Raw genomic sequence first — 17,718 nt, 5'->3', positions numbered from 1 at the left:
GTCACAGCTTAATTTGGTATTGTGACTACAAAAACTGAACTGTTTTCTTTTATAGTCTTCTTCCTCTCTTCTTTCTAGATATTCCTACGCCAAGTTCTCTTTATGGTTATGGTCGTGATGACTTCGCTTTCTTCCTCTGGCGGGTGCGGTGCTTTTCGATGCCCTACCTTCGGAAGATGTTGAAAGGTGTGGAAATTTCTTTATTTGGGTAGTATCCTACAACATACACTCATGTTGCACCCTCATTTTAAACATAAGTATACCGAAAAGAATCTTATAATTTACACTCCATTGATCTTGTCGGATATATCTTGCATTACTTAAAACCAGATAAATTTGTATTTTTATCCCGATTGCATATTTTGTGGTTGGACCTTCTTCTAGGTTCCTTTTGTGCTTCAAAGGTGCTTGTGACAACGGCGAATGTGTCTAGGATTAGCCAAGAATTGCTGGTGTGTTCTCTTCTCGGTTGTTAGTTTGTTATGAATTTATACCCAAAGGAATTATTTGCGGTTACGTGAATTCTTAAGTATTGTATTTTTCATCCTTTAGAATCGAAGAATAGATTCGATGTCTTTCATGTTTAATGCAGGTTGATTCATATGCATACCTACCCGCTAATTTTTAGCATTCTTGGGTGTGAAACATCGGCTACTCTTGTAGTGTTTGGCGGAGGTAGGCTTTGATACTCTCATATCTGTATGTCTTTTAAACATAGTTTGTGCTCTACTTTACAGTCTGATTTGATACTATTGGTTTTAGAATGTAGAGAGTAAATTAAGATCGATATGTTGAAGTGGACTGTTGTTCCTTCCATCTGTCAAAACACTTCAAATTTTTGTCTCATCAAAATCAAAAAGATTTTCATTCAAAACACTATGATAATACAATAATTCTATGAAGGTTAATGACTTTATTTGGGTTGAAGAGGCAACTTAGAACAATATATGCATTCCCATAGTTTTCCACTCTTCCAAAGTAGTTGCTAAAAGAAGGGAAAAACTCAATTTATACTACCCCTACAGGATAATAGCGGTAGAAATCCATTTAATATATAGCTCCACAAAGGAGGAGAGTAATTCCAATGGAATGAAATTGTTATGGCCTTTTCTTTTAATAAGTTATCAATTAAAGTATGCTTTATTGTGCAATGGAAAAATGGAACAACAAAGGCATAAAATGTAGTCCTTTGAACAAATAAGCGGTGATCCACTAATTACATGAAAATAAAGCTTGGGAACTTCTAGTCTTTTCCGCCTCCTCATCCGAAAGTATTCGGTTGGTGTGGCACCAATTAGAGTACTTTTGTTACAAGATAAGTTTGGAATTTTCATTTATTTATTAGGTATGTCAATCATCGAAGTACTTTTGTCACAAGAATAAGTTCCAAAATTTCGTTATTTATTAGGTATGTCAATCTGCTTAAATCTTGTTCCCTCAACGATCGTTGGTTCAACGCCATGCAGCCACTTCTTGACACCCCAAAGAGGTACCTTGTTATTATACCTTTGTATTACTCGACGGGGATTTCCTCGTTCCATTATTGTTCCTACTGTCTTATCGTCTTGCTGTTGTAATTTTCAATGGAAATCAGGACCAAATTTTGTCAATAAGGGTTTGAAAAGGATTTGGGGAGTATTTTTTTTGATGATATTAGAAACATAAAAAAGAGAAAAGTAGAATCTCCCCAGATCAAGCCACAAATTGAGATTCTTGATGCCTTCTGTAAAACAAAGTATATACCTTGGGAGACACTTTCGGGAGAAGGGTCTTGCAATATAAAAGCCTTATATGCTACATTGTTTTATTCTCACCCCCTAAGTCCATTTTTTTCACTGTGAAATTACTTGTTGGAATTTCTTTTCGAAATTTTGACATGCTTGGAGGTCAATTAAATAAGACTTGTACTAATGGAAATTTAACTTGCAATGTTTCAGTAATTTGCACCAAGTCATATGATAATTCTTTTGCCGCAGGAATGCATGCATGGTTTGCTGCTTTTGTGGATACTTGGTATGTAGTGGTTGTCCCAATAATTGGTGTTCAGGTGCCACAAGCGATAGTTTTGACGTCTCATGTGAATAGGAAATGATTGCTAAAAATTGCACTATGTATTAGAAGAAGCTAACGGATATGTCAAATGATTGTAGGGATTTAGATGGGCCATAGATAATGACAGACAAGGTTCATTTTCTATCAAGGAATTTGATGAGCAGTGTTTAAAGCTTAGAGTTGCTCGTGGAAACCTATGGCATTATTCTCTCTCAAGAAGAGACTTGCCCCGACATTCTTCTCTCTCTTGCTTTCGCTCTCTTTAACAAGTAAGTTTTAATTGTAAGTATAAAATACCTCTTTTAGTTTTTGGGGACTCATAATAATTTATAACTTATGATTTTGATTTGCTCTAGATCATATATGCTCACAAGAAATCTTTTGGGGAAGAAAAGTATGCAGAAATACGGGCTACTTTTGATTGTATTCATGGTCATAAAAATAAGGTATTCCTATTTCCTCAAATAAATTCTCCTTGAGGGATGTTTTTGTTCTCTTTTACATTTGCACCATCTTTTGAGCAGTCCCTTGTAGATTTATGACCTCTTCTGTGTTATCTCTTCATCTATTTTTGAACATTACCGAATCCCCTTTTTACCACTTGAGCATGGAGGAGGGTTTAGGGTAACTAGCATGATGTAATGGGGGGAAGGGTGTAGATTAGAGTTCGAGTAGCATCTTTCTGTGAGATCCATTTGTATATTTCTTGAAAGTTTTTGAGAAATTAATTAGGTGACTTTTACTGTTAAAAAAAAAGTAGTGACTAGTGAGTATAGAAGATAAAAATTGTCGTAGAAGATTGAAATTGAGCTTTCCCCAATCATTAAATCCTGTGCTTTGTGGTTTCCTTCGCATAAAAATGAAGTAAATTTGAGATCGATATCTTCACCACTAACAATGTAGACTCATTCGACTTTTGTGTGTTTGATTGCAGTATGAAAAACTCCAGTCATTGAGTTCACTCATTGCTTCATCAAGCCACAGTAGGTTGACTTCTTCGTTGGATTCATTTGTCATGCCACTTTCGAGAGAACTTTACCTTCAAAGTTCATCTCAAGGTAAAATTTTTATGAGTTAATATATGCTGTCTCTGTTGGTTATAATTGTGTATGGCAAACTTCACCTTCAAAGTTTGTCCTCCAATGTTTTATTCATACTTGGTCCTCTAGTATGAGGACTTTCTTTGTACCAAAAACTTTTTACATTTGTCTTCAACTTAATGCTTTTCAGATTTTCTTGAAAATCTTGGTCATGCATGGTTACATGTTGGGGGGGGGGCTGCGCTTCCAACTTTTGCTTACCCCGATGATCTAGATCCTGCCATCAAGTATTCTATCAAGCATTCTCGGGTTGTGGAAAAGATATCATTCTTTGGGACTTGAAATAAAGGTCCGTTTGGAACTTCATCTACATTAATTATGTCTACATTGTTTATGCGTCAACAACTTCATGGAACTATATATATATATATATATATATATTGATGAAAGATATTATATTGATAAAATGGAGATACTACATTACACCTACACAAAGTAGCTTACGCCACTCAGATCAGACCTAGTGCCCTGGTATCCCCTCAAGAAGAAAAAAAATAGAAGAAAGGTAAAAAGCAGGTTGCAAGTAAAATAAAGAAAACCAAAAACAATTGAAGAAAAGTCAAAACTCCAACTTTTGAGTACCATGGTGGTACCAATAGCACGACAAAGAACCAAATTGCGGATGGACTTCTCAAAGGGTAGATTCTTGGATCTAGACACGGTATAATTGTCATTAATCGGAAGCTAATGCCATTACTCTTGAAAGCGGTCGAGACGCAATTAGGTATAATGCCTTTGTATATATATATATATATTGATGAAAGATATTATATTGATAAAATGGAGATACTACATTACACCTACACAAAGCGAAATTTACGCCACTCGGATCGGACCTAGTGCCCGGTATCCCTGAAGAAGAAAAAAAAGAAGAAAGGTAAAAACAGTTCGCGACAAGTAAAATAAAGAAAACCAAAACAATTGAAGAAAAGTCAAAACTCCAACTTTTGAGTACCATGGTGGTACCAATAGCACGACAACAACCAAATTGCGAGATGGACTTCTCAAAGGGTAGATTCTTGGATCTAGACACAGGTATAATTGTCACTAATCAGAAGCTAATGCCATTGCTCTTGAAAGCAGTCAGAGACGCAATTAGGTATAATGCCTTTGCTATGGCCTTCGGTTGTGGTATTTTTGCTTCTGAATGTGTTGCTGGTGAGCTCACGTCTTTAATCAAACATTTTTCTGGTTATTTATATTCTCAATTCAAATTCAATTTAAGATACAGTCTTTTCATTGGATCATATTGTTATTTCCAAGATGGCAGGCGTTGTTGTGGATAGCCGTGTTTCTTCTACTTGTAAGCAATTTTATGTATTATGGTAGTAGCTTTCCTAACTAGTCTTTGAAGTTCAATCTCACCCCCTGAACTTCTTGCGGCAATCTTAGGAGTGGGAACAAAGCTACAAGATATTATAACACACATGGCTCTTCAAAATCCAAGATAGGCATCAGTTGTTCAAGGACCTTGAGAGAGGGCTAAAAATAGAACTTAAGGCTTTTGATTCTGTTTTGGTTAGTGTACAAACTTCAAACATTCTTCCAGCACGTGTTTTTGATTCTGTTTTGATTAGCAAGTTTCTTACATTCAAACTTAAGGCTTTTGATTCTGTTTTGATTAGCAAATTTCTTACATTCTTCCAGCACGTGTTTTTGTTTGGGTATTTTCATGGGCTGGGATTTTTTATTTGGGTATTTTTAGGTACTTATAGCTAGAATAGAACAGCTAGAATTATTTCTAGTTCCTAAGAGTACTTCATGATCTTCTTACCTTTTTTTTTGGTCGAAAAACTTCACTTCAAGATCTTGGGAAATGGATTACCAACTTGGTGAGACGCTTTGGACCTTAGTGATTTTGTTGAAGGGTTGAATCAAGGTTGCAGTATGAGTAATCTATTGTGTGGGATATGCAAACTTCATCTATTTTGGTTTTTTGAGTATGTTTGTTGTAAGTAATGGTACTAGAGATTACTAGGACTGGTTGTTAGTTACGATGGTTATGCGTGGTCTTTGATTTTGGTTTCTAAAGGAAGTAATATGTATACTTAGTGAACAACATGTCTTATTCTTATTTTTTATTTAAACACATTGTTTCTTTATGAATACATTGGCGTTTGTAGCATTTGAGTGGGAACTTGCAAGAATGTAATGTTGGGATACACAAACAATTATTATAAAAATATATTTTTTAAATAAAGAACTAATACCCGATGGATGAAAAACTGTCTAGTAGCAAACTACCCGACGGCTAGCGGTGGCATATCCGACGATCGATGACAAATTGGTCTAACCGACGGTTCATAACGATAGAACTATCCAACGGTTTTAACAAAGAGGAATATCCGGCGGTTTTAGCGGCGAGGAATATCCGGCGGTTTTTGATGGCGAGGAAACTATCCGGCCGGTTTTGGCCGGCCGGCATATCGGCGGTTATTAACGATTGGGAATGTGTGTGCGGCAAAGATCTTCAACCCGACAGCTGTTTTGACCAATAAAACCGTCCGAAGGGCTATGCCGACCGAGCATTTTCCGGCGGTCTTCGCGGCAGTTTTGGTGCGTCAAGTAATACCTTTAGCGACAGCCATAATTCGATCGGGTAAAATCGTTCTTTTGGTAGTGAATATGCCCAAAAAGATTACCAAATTACAAGAACATTAACCATACTTAATGCTTCTGTGAGCACATATGTCCAAAAAGATTACAAAATTACAACTAGAACATTAACCATACTTACTGTTTCTGTCAGCCCATATGTCCAAAAAAATTTGCTAAACAATATGTCCACAAAGATTAGCACTAATCAACCATTCTTAATCATATTTCAACTGTCCATCAGCCCAAATCAACCACCCTCTAGCAACGAAACCATGAAGGGTTTTATTTCCATACTGGGGACCATCATAGACTAACGCATCACCCATAAGAACTTCATCAATATTAATCTTTTTCTCACCTCTAAGCACTTTTCTGCCATGACAAATATCTTTGTGAATAGGATCAGTCACCACAAACCCCTTGGCTACTTCATTACCTTCTCTGTCCAATAAGGTAACTCTAGGCTTGTCAGACAATCCTACATGAGCACTTGTTGCCTCAAACGGAGAAGCCAAGTTTTGATGAGAACTTGGAGATAGATGATGAGGTGAGTTTGAACCATTAGGTGCATTCATCGCAGACTTTGGGGGGACAATTCCTGGTGCAATGTGAGTATGTGATAATAGAAAACACATGTATAAGGCAAAATACAAGTTTTACGTATGCCTAATTATAAAAATTACAAACTCACCATCAACAAGCTAGTTAAATTGGCTAGGGAAGCTTTAACCTCAGCCAACTCTTTCTCGACGCTGGGACTAGCACTAGCAGATGACGCCAATGCTTTGTCAAGTAAGTATTCACCAACCGCAGCATGTTCAACTTGTTTTGGTGAGATTTGAGAGCCAACAACACGAGTACGCCCTTTATTGTCCTTCCCAAAGATTTCAACTAATACATCGCCTTCAAGGTCTATAATCTTGTCAATATCATTCTCTCCCCTACTGCTTGCTTCAGTAGCTCTCTTTTATTTAACAGCCTTCACTTGTTCATGAAACAACAAGCACAACCAAATAAAGACACTCATGTATATATACATTTTGGGAGTAAAGATTCACCAAGCGATACATGATTAAATCCAAGAATTTTTACTATGGCCCTCAACACATTTAAATGTAACAAGTATAAATACTTACATATGCTACACGAGCACTCTCCAAAATAGATCCATCACGACGCTCGTGACCTGTGAGCCAATCGTCCTCTCTACAAACTTTGACATTAGGATTCTTTTGTTTCTACACAAAAGAATATCAAATGTTACTACAGACCACTTCCAATAATAAAGATATTGAGATAGGACGGTACCTTCTTGTAACGCATTTGGGCATATTTTTGTTGCCCAAGAGTATGACCATTGGTACGTGTTCTTTTTCCTATTTGCTGCATTTATTGCATTCCTTCATATGACTTCAGGTCTAAATTCATGGGTCACAAACTCGGCCCAAAATGTTGGATTCATGCCATCAGGACATGCGGCAATAGCAGCTTCCTTGCTTAAGGCTTTCTTTATGATATGTTTTCGGTAGTTGCATTTTGCAGTCCTGAATTTACAGGAAAACTCCCTTTGAAGATTTTTATAAGCCAAAGCTATGGGCACATCATATTCAAACTCACCCTATCAAGAATTATAAAGGTTAGAAATTCATTTCTGGTAAAGTTTAAATGATAACATTATCAACAAGAATAGAATGTTACCGCCAAAGGGTCCCACACTGCATCCTTAAAGGTTTGTTTCACAAGCCTCCAATCCTTGTAATTCAAAAGGATGGTTACTCGAATAAAATTCCCCAAGCGGGTTGCCCATTTCGCCCCATAAGGACCAACAACAGTGCCCTTACTAGACACCAAGGCAAGCATCTTAGCCTTAACTGATGAAGGTGCACCAGATGATTCAGATGTTACCGGGGTGTTGCTTCACCAGATGGGGGTGTTGCTTGACCTGATGGGGGTGGCTGCAAGGCACTAGGGCCTAAAGATTGACCACTTGATGCCATTAAACTATCCTGCAAATAGTGACAACTGAATGCATATAGTAGGTACTGCATATGTTAATCTTTAAGTGAAATGACTACACTTCAAAACGTAAAACAAATCGCATTCAACTTTGAGGCACAACCATCAAATTACAGTGTACAATTATCAAACTTGCAGCACAAAATCATATAATTCATGCAATATAAAACTAAACACAAATAGATGCATCCATAGCAAAAAGTTATATTAGACATTAAGTTAACGTCGTCTTTCTAGCAAGGGTTTCAAATTGGGTTGGTCTTCAAGACTAGATTGGAAGTCAGTTGGTACATCCAGCTCATCCACTCGACAAGTCAATCGCCTTGGAGAATGTATAACCACCAACCAATCAGGATGTTTCAAATCTTGTGAATAAAACACTTGATATGCCTCTCGAGCAAGAATAGCTGGCTCATCCAAAAAGTTACTTGAACTTATCAGTTTGTTGAGGTTGACCATCACCAAGCCCAAGTCTGGACATATTTTACAGCCATTAGTCTTGTCCTCCACCCTCACCCAATCGCAATAAAAGACCACCTCTTGAAAGTTGATATAGTCTACCTCAATTATCTGTTTAATGACCCCGTACCACATCGTTGTCACATCAATAGGATTCTTATCTTTCCTACTTGCAGTAAAAGAAGTAACTGCCCTCATAAAAACACCACTGTCTTGGGTGGTAACAGTATCATCATGAGACTTGGGAGAGAAAACAAAGCCATTGACGCGGTACTTCTTGTATGTCTTAGCTTTAGTTGGCCCTTTGACTAAATGCCATAACATAGAATTTGTGGCATCGTCCTCCAACAACTATAACAGTACACAAGAAAACAATTTAAAAACATCACTAGTAAGTGAACTATCATAGCATTTCTAAATTATATTGTTTTTGTAAGAATTAATACCTTTTTATATAACCAATCAATGAAATTTGTTTGTATCTCTACCTCTGTTTTTGCAATCCCTTTTCCTTTAGCACGTGAACCAGATTGCAACGAGTCACAATACTCACTGCATTTTATTCATTCAAGCTTTAATATAAGTATATCTACATAATAACACAACATGTTCCATGCTTACATAGTCAAGAATTCAGTAAAATGTATCGCGTTCTTCGACTTCAAGTTGAAAAAGCACCCATCGATGTATCTGTACAAATTGATGAGGGGATAATGACACATCCTTACCATCTAGCATAAGCCCTTCATCACTATACTCGCCATTTTCATCTAAAAAGACTTCTTGACTGTATTTGTGATTACCGGCTCGTGGATTGGACATGTACTCCATGGCATACCTAACAGATTCAACAACAAGATAGGATTCTGCAATAGAGCCTTCAACATATCGTTTGTTGCTAGGAATGTCTTTACACTCTTTCATTGACCTAATTGAATGAAATATTCCAAACTTGCATATGTAAATTTTAAGTTCAAATACACGTCAAATAAAGTCAAAGACAATTGAAATAAAAGTGATTTACCGTTCGAATGGATACATCCACCGATCTTGGGTAGGTCCACAAAACAACGCCTCATCTGCTAGATGCACCATAAGGTGGATGCTTATATAAAAAAAGGATGGTGGAAAGTGTTTCTCTAACACACACAATGCCTCGGCAACCATGTACTTAGCTTCTTGAATATCTTTTCTGATCAAGACCTTTGAACAGAGTAAATTAAAGAATAAGCTTATCTGGTATATAGCTTTCTTTAAATCGCGGTGTTTTGGGAAGGCATGTTGAAGCAATACAGGTAACAAATACTCTATTATGACATGATAGTCATGTGACTTCATTGTTAGCAAACCAGGTGGATTGAGACTAACAATGTTGATCAAGTTAGAAGAAAAACCTGAAAGGAGCTTTAAGTATTTCAAAGTTTTTAAGAAATTCATTTTCTCACTCTTATCCAAAACAAAAGAAGCATGTGGCTTAACTGTTTTCTCGGTGTTCAAATCAGTTTGCATCCACTGCCCACTGTGTATGCCGAGAAGCTTCATATCCTCCCGTGCATTTACAGTATCTTTTGTTTTACTCAAGCAAATGATCGTGTTTAGTAAATGTTCAGCAACATTCTTCTCGGTATGCATCACATCAATAACATGGCGGACTTCGTGGTCTATCCAGTACCTCATACCAAAAAAGATAGAGTTCTTATACCATGCCGCAGTAACTTCACCACTATCATCAGCATCATCGACATTCACATCAGCTCTTTTTCTCTTGCCATCACTGTCTTTCCAAGTTACAAAGTTGATACGATCTAAATGTTGTAGAAGTTTTTCCCCTTTTAGCGGTTCTGGAGGAAGATTATCTTCTACTGTCTTGAGTCCCAAGTACTTCCCATCTCTAAACGGGTGATCACTTCTAAGAAACTGCCGATAGTTAGTATAAACAATTTTCTTGCTGACAGGTAGATGAAGAGATGGAGTGTTGTCACCACATCGTGGACAAGCTTTGTATCCATGGGTTACACAACTGGATAAGTTCCCAAAAGCAGGGAAGTCGTGAATCCCCCACATCAACATAGCTCTCAGTGTGAAATGTTCCTTTTTATACATGTCATAAGCGGGCACTCCATGATCCCACAACTGCTTCAACTCATCATACAGTGGCTCGAGAAAAACATCAATGTCTTGACTTCGGTGCCTTCGCCCGTGAATTAACAGAGACAACATTTGGAATTCTGCTTTCATACATAATGATGGTGGGAGATTATAAGGCACCGTGATAACAGGCCAACAACTATAACCAGTAGATTGAACTCCATGTGGATTAAATCCATCCGTTGCAATAGCAAGCCAAACATTGCGCTCCTCATCTGCAAACTCTTTATAATTCTCTTTACATACTTTCCATTGCCCAGAATCAGCTGGATGCCTCATATAATCCCACGAAGATTTTGATCTAGCATGCCAAGTCATGTCACGTGCTATCCATGGTATTGTATACAACCTCTGGAGTCTCGGAATGAGAGGAAAGTGTCTCAACACTTTGTTAGGCTCTTTCGAAACCTTCCCTCCTTTGCCCGCTATGACTTTATATCTAGGTTTTTTACAATGACGACACTGCTCCAATTCTTCATCAAGTTTCTAGTATAACATACAATTATTTTCGCACACATAAATGCACTTGGCCTTCATCCCTAAGTCTTTCAACATTTGCTTCATTACAGGATACTTCACTGGCAATGTGTTTTCTTTGGGTAACCATCTCCTCAACACGGACAACAATGCTGTCACACTATTTCCAGACCACCCAAACTGTTTTTTCAGATTATGAAGTTCAACAACTGCTGAAAGTGTCGTCTTGGGTCCCTCACAAGAAGGGTACAATTTTTCTATCGCTTTTCTTTTGTAGTCAAGATACCTTCTACCCAAGTCTGGTTCAGGAACAAATGGTGGTTCAATATCTCCTGTTTCAATACCATGGCCCATATAAGCATCAACAAAGTTCTCTATTCCAAGCCCATCTTCCTCGATGTTTTTTTCTTCCATGTTTCCCACCACCGGATGCTCCATCGAAGTCTGTGAGCCTCTTTCACCATGTAAAACCCATACACGGTATGAGAGATCTATACCGTTTAGGTTCAAATGATCTTCGACCACATCATATTCTAGTTAGAACTTATTGTAGAATGAGTGAGCAAATTCAGAAAGCTTGGATGGACGAAAAAGACAAGAGGTCCACACTTTCTAACATGTTTATAGTTAAGAAATTTAAGACAAAATAAGCAAATAAGTTCCAATCATCCGACTATCAAACAGACACAAGTGTTTTCATATGAAGAACACTACTAAGATAACCTTGATGTTCTCAAACAATCCCGAACTCAACAATTCAAGTTTCAATTATCTAGATTAGTCCACGAAATGGCACATTTAGCCATACTAGTCAATGACCTAATTATATGATACCTATAATTTATGTCATATCATTGAAGAATAATCGGCAAAAAATAATAATAAAAAGATCAAGCAATATGTTCTTAACATTCCCTATCCTATGCAAAGAAAGCACATTGATACAACATATATAACCCAAAAGTGAAAGGCCATATAAAAAGTAAAGATTCGAGTAAAAAAATTATTTTGGCTAAGTAGCACTCTTTTTTCTTCAAGCAAGCACATCCCATACTAACAATAATAACAACAATTATATATCAATCCAAAATATGTAAATATAAAATAAAAAGAACACAATCAATAATATATCTTACGTAAAGATCTACTATAAATTAAAACATGTCACCATTGTGTATTAGTTGGTTATAACAAATTGGGAAAGCTAAGATATCTGTGTTGGTGTTGACTGCCTTCTCATTCTAAAGATAACATAATGGCATGTTAAAAGAGAAGGGAAAAAAGGTACAACCAGATAGCCTACATGCTTATACACAGTAAAAAAACCTCTAACGTAGACAAAGACAATCCTGTGATGCTAACACCGCATTATGTGTCTACCCACGGTTCTACCAAATCAGATTATTCTTGCCACCAACAATCCATATATCAAAGAGGAAGACGAAAAAATAAAACAAAACTAAGTAGCAAAAAAATTAGGCTATAAGTCTCATATATAGAACGTAACATCGACTAAAAAGTCAGTGACCTTAAGTAGTTGGGAAGAGGATACACTTCAAACACTTTTTATACAAATTCTTGTTCACAAGTCATCGATACAGAATGGAAAGTTCTGGTCGATGATCAAAGTATCGGCTTGTGTCATAGAGAATCAAAATTGACCTTTCATTGTGCAAATGGTATCACTGTATCAGCCTTTTCATGGTCATTGAGGCTTATTAGGCATTGACCTTTAAGAATTCAGAGCAGACATTTTCAAACCAATTAAGCTACTCCTAATTATATGAAAACACAAGATTTAAGATGTAAAGGATCCAATTATATGAAAATGTACAGATAACACTTAAACACTCATCACTACTAAAAAAAGGGTTTTTATCTCGGTTCCAAATTTTGCTTTATCTCCGTTGTACTCAAAATCGAGATGATACCTCACCTGATAGGTTTTTAGACCTGTTTTTGCCAAAACCAACTAACATACTACCATGGTTGACTCTTGACCGAGATGAAAAGTATTTTGTTATATCTGTTCATCAGTAACGCATATAATATAAATTTCGGTTACTCAGGTACATCATCAATTGAGATAATTAATCTTTCGAATACCTCGAAACAGACATATATAATAGGCAGGAGCGAGAAAATAGAAAACATGATCTAACCAACTGTCCATTAAGTCATGGTCTCTTCAAACTCAAATATCCCACGATTAATTAATTAAAAAAAGAATTTCATCCTCTTCAATCGTTGTTCTCGAAAAAAGTCTAATCTCCACTCATTGTTCTCTAGCTTTTTCAGCTTAATACTAGCGAAGTAGCAAGCCTTAAATACGGTTGGAAACTTGAAATCAACAGTTTCCCCAATCCCTAGTAAGCTTTCCTTCCCAACTTTTCTTGTCGATGTCTAATGACATTTTTATTCGTAAGCATCTTCAGTTTTTTATTAACAATGATCAGAGCATTTTCTGAACATGAGATGCAGCCCTTATATCATAGACTTGTTTATTTATTTGTTTTCTCTTTTTTACTTCTCGCCATTGTGTGGTAAGCAAAACAAAGGTTCGGCTGAAGGAAAAGTGGATCTGATTTTGAAAAGTTGTATTAACTGGATTGGCTTGATGGGTTCGTGGAGGTTGGCTTCAAACGGTTTCAAAGCTTGATCTTGGTTTAAATGAATGGGAAGTGCAGACCAGTTGAAAAGGGAAAGGGTCTGATCCATTTAAATAGTATATCTGTATGTATAGCTACTGTTCAACCAAAATGTTGATACACATTACGAATGATGAAAGCATTGGCTATCTTCAAGCTCACGTCTGTTTAAGTTAGCTGAGCTTTCCTACATGAAATTTGTACTTCAAATTTTAAGGGCACTTTCCAAAATGTTGATAAAGTCTGAAATCTGAATGATAACACCTTTTGTCTACCTTCAAACTGGTATCTGTTGAAGACACCTGGGTTTCCTACATGAAAGAGCTTTGGTTGCTGTTTTGTTTTTGGAACGAACGATTTCACATCATTTTGAAGTCTACAATACGAGATTCAAGGTGTGGGAGCTAGACTAGGCTAAAATCACTACTTGTTTTCTGAAGCTTTTGTCAAACAGAAAACTTGTGTCGTAACCATTTATTTGTTCGCGAGACTTTCATTGTGACATGGACGTGGGCTATACGTTTAGGCACATGATACAGATTTCGCTCAACAAAACTACTGCTTCAACAAAAATGGTGATACTTATTATACTGTTATCGTAAGACTCACTTTCTTTTATTTGTTTCTTATCATGTAGCTTCAATTCCCCATATTAAGTTCCTTTAAACTATTTTAGAAGTAATTACTGAATGTTTCAAGGTAATTATTTGTCATTCCTTAAGTAAATTTTTTGCTGACTGTTTTGAAATTTATATACATATCCTTCCCTGCTGCATTTTGACAATTTTGAGCACCCATCCTTATAGAAGCATTTGATTCCTCTCGCCGTCAGATTTATTAATCAAAGTTTCATTGATAGGGCATTGAATCGGGAAACAATAATCATAATATAATAAACAATAGGGCCACTCAACCTGGCCCTGGACCCAATCTAGCTTCTCCTACTGCCTATGCGACCAACATTGACCCTATGATATCTGAAATGGATATCAAGCTGGAGAGGACGGGCCAATTCTCACTTCTTATAATCGCTCCTCTCTTTCTGGTTCTAGATGGACAGCGAGATCAGTGCCTAGGCATCAAGGAAAAGATAGGCAATGGGACCCGGCAAGGATGGCCATAATAGGATCTTAATAACACTACAGTTGGCCGGGCGAATTTGTGTGCTATATGGAATCCCCCCCCCCCCCTAAATAAACAATGTGGACCGAGACTACACTAAGGCACAAGGAAGAGAAAGTTAATGAGAAAGGAACGAAGCTGGTTCCCTAATAGCCTTTTCACTTCTTTCAACGTTTTGATACAATGAAGCAACCATAAAAAAATGTGGTACCCTCACCCTTTCTTTCACTAATCTAGATAGTATATGATTAAAGTTTCCAATGAGTATTTGGGTATATATATATACACAATAGTGGTTGTGATGAGGGATTTTTCCATTTCTCTTTAGTACTTGTTTATGAGTGTAAGCTAGGATGTTGATTTCTTATTGACAGAGAAGGGTGTGTGAGATAAGAGCCAAAAACTGTAGTTTTAACCCTATAACAGTCATACTTTTAGACCAATTATGTGAGTAATAATTAAGAGTTAACACTGATTACGTGTTTTTATGCATTTCAGGCTTCAAAGTCCATTATGTGCAGAAATGTGCCACTTTAGCGAGATAAAGGAGCAAAGGTCGGTTACTAAGGAGTTCCATGATTAAAGGCTAAGATTCAAGAAGACAAAGCCTTTCTAAAGCCCGGTCAAAAGCTGAAAAGTCGACGCGGGCAGAAACAACACACAAGTCAGCAGAACTTCCGAAGGCCGTATCTTTGGACTTAGACCTCAGAATGGGGTCTACCCTATGTCAAAACGACCGGCTTGGAAAGAGCTTTCCAATGGTCTAAGCCTTGATCCAATCAGAGGAGTAGAAGTGGACGAAAAGTTTATTGAAGCCAACTGCAGCTGAAGAGGCCTTTTTGGACTGAAAGAATTGGGTTTTGGTGCTGATTCTCTGGCCCAAAACATGGCTCCAAGCCCATGCACGATTTTTGGATCTGAAAGTATAAAAACCAAAGCTTAACTCTTTGTTAATGGTACCTAGTTAGACCTAAAAATATAGATAATTCTAGATCTAGTTTTCATGTAATAAAATTAAATATAGTTTAAATTCAATTATTGTTTTAGATTAATCTTTAGAATCATTGTTCTTCATTAGTTTGATAAATAAAATAGCTAGTTTGTCAATTTTGATTCTTGTCATTTACAATTGTTTAGATCTAAATTCCCTTATTAGGTAGATAGCTAGACCTAGATTAGTTAGATTATTAATTTAGTATTTGAATTATTGTTTTATTATTCATAGATTAATAAAATAGTGTTCTCCATAATCTAGTTTCATTTCCATTAATTGTTTAATTTCAATTCATAGATTTAATTATTTGTCATTAGTAGTTTAATTCAATTATTGCATTAGTAGTTTTGAATTGAGTTTAAACAAGCAAAGTTTCAAAATTTATATCATATCTTGTTTGAATTCTATTGGGAATGATAGCGTGATGATTCTCGGCTAAACCTCCATTTGAGGGGGTTGAGAAGCCTTGATGAAAGCTTGATCCCGATTATCGTAGAGCCGTCATAATTTCCTTTCCACTCTAGAAATGATTAGTTCACCATGAGAATGGGTGTAATCGTTCACATGCTAATTATGAATTGGTAGAAATGCCATGTGTAATTAGGGATTAGGAGTAACCAGATTGTCCTGCGAAGTAGTTCAATTCGGATTACGACGATTCGTCGTTAGTAGGATTAAGTCGAGTTAAGGTGGAATCAATCCCCCTCAACTCCTTATCATAGAATCGACGTAGCATTCCCATAGTTGTTCTAATAGTCGACTAGTTGCATCTTGTGGGTAGTTGCATCGTAGTCTAGTTGCCATTTTGTAAATCTCTCATTAGACTTTTTAGTTAAGATTACTTATACGTAGAGAACACAGCATGCGGGAGGACTAGGAGTGGAACGAATCATCTACCCCACTATATCTCATAGGATTGAGAGTAGAATCTTTGATAAAATAAAGACACGTTATAGTTTTAGTTTACTTACGTTTTGAGTTTTATCGTTCATTTCGTAGGTAAACTATCATTTTTATCGTTTATCAAATGGCGCCGCTGTCATCTTAGTTTCACTTTCGCATTGTTTTCGTAGTATAATTACTTTTCTTAAAGTCCCATTAAGCCCACCCACCCTTGTTTGATTCATACTGTGGTTGTCCGTTTCAGCATTGAAAAGTTCCACGAAAAAAATACACGGAGCGACCGACGCTTAAAAGCGGCGCTTTTTCGCTACCCATATGCCTAGAACCTTGAGCGACCACCGCCCCATCTCTAAAACCAGCTCTAAAACACTGTAACTTGAACTTACACTGAGCCTGACCCGCGCCCAAAGTGAGCGCACTCGCGCCCTAAGCTGATTTTGCCGGATTTCCACGCAGGTTTGATTCGAACTATGATATAGAGCACTATGATAGTAACGTGGATATGACCAATCTAGATGAGGAATTCGATGAGTTTCTTAGAGCAGGTGATGATTCACCCAATCAAGAACTACTTTGCACAACATCCAGCTCGACTCCCTTTTTCCACCCTTTCAAAGGGATCTCGAGTTTGCACTCGATCCTTTTGTTTTTTCTGTGCTTCATAATTTTTTAAACCCACCTAGTGAACAAATACTTCAGAAGGACAAACCATTTGCCACCTTCATTTTCAGAATTGAGACAGTCCCTACCTACACTATGAATGAGTTTTGTGCTAAACACACATCCTCATTTTTTCCATGCTTTCCTTCTACAACTTATCCATATCCACCATATCTTCCACAACCATTCACTTTTCCAAACTTATTCACTAGAACACCCTCTCGTTCAAAAATGAAAAAGAAGGTGCATGCTAGGTTACGTTATAGGGTTGTCCGACTTCGCTTTCATTTCACTAGGTTGCGTCATAGGAAATCTTGGTGCTTGATTGTGTTTGGATATGTTTTCTGTGATATTTATTTATGGAATGATCCACAACTATTTCGGTTGTTGATATATGATAAACTGCATGTTCATACATATGTTAGATAAAGTCTCGAGTATCTGACTATAAACGACTCAACTTTTGTGTTTGGTGCATTTTCTTTCATTTCCATATATTGGTGAGTGCACCATTAAGGTAACCGAGCCCTCCCTATGGAGT

The 17,718-nt window shown here is 36.9% G+C and overlaps 1 protein-coding gene across 1 annotated transcript; it reads right to left on the bottom strand.

Moving 5' to 3' along the window:
* Positions 1-7,985: 7,985 nt before the first annotated feature.
* On the bottom strand, positions 7,986-11,264 carry LOC147487658 (uncharacterized). Its single transcript, XM_086574098.1, has 6 exons — positions 10,941-11,264; positions 9,250-10,859; positions 9,064-9,153; positions 8,847-8,915; positions 8,672-8,777; positions 7,986-8,576 (listed from the first exon to the last, which is right to left on the bottom strand). The coding sequence occupies exons 1-6, from the start codon at positions 11,262-11,264 to the stop codon at positions 7,986-7,988; spliced, it is 2,790 nt and encodes a 929-aa protein (XP_086430224.1).
* Between the last annotated feature and the right edge of the window lie 6,454 nt (positions 11,265-17,718).

Source organism: Coptis chinensis, chromosome 7, assembly GCF_015680905.1.
Source record: "Coptis chinensis isolate HL-2020 chromosome 7, ASM1568090v1, whole genome shotgun sequence".
In the NCBI taxonomy this organism is placed as follows: Eukaryota; Viridiplantae; Streptophyta; class Magnoliopsida; order Ranunculales; family Ranunculaceae; genus Coptis; species Coptis chinensis.
The sequence above is the reverse complement of the archived record's forward strand: the minus strand, read 5'-3'. Positions and strand labels throughout refer to the sequence as shown.

What these genes read in the sequence shown, in the direction of transcription:
- LOC147487658 (XM_086574098.1), bottom strand. Translation starts at nt 11,264, where the DNA reads ATGGAAGAAAAAAACATCGAGGAAGATGGGCTTGGAATAGAGAACTTT. An exon ending in CATTGCCAGTGAAGTATCCT is followed by an intron (nt 10,860 to 10,940) that starts GTAATGAAGCAA and finishes ATGTTATACTAG; the next exon opens with AAACTTGATGAAGAATTGGA. An exon ending in TTGATTGGTTATATAAAAAG is followed by an intron (nt 8,577 to 8,671) that starts GTATTAATTCTT and finishes GTACTGTTATAG; the next exon opens with TTGTTGGAGGACGATGCCAC.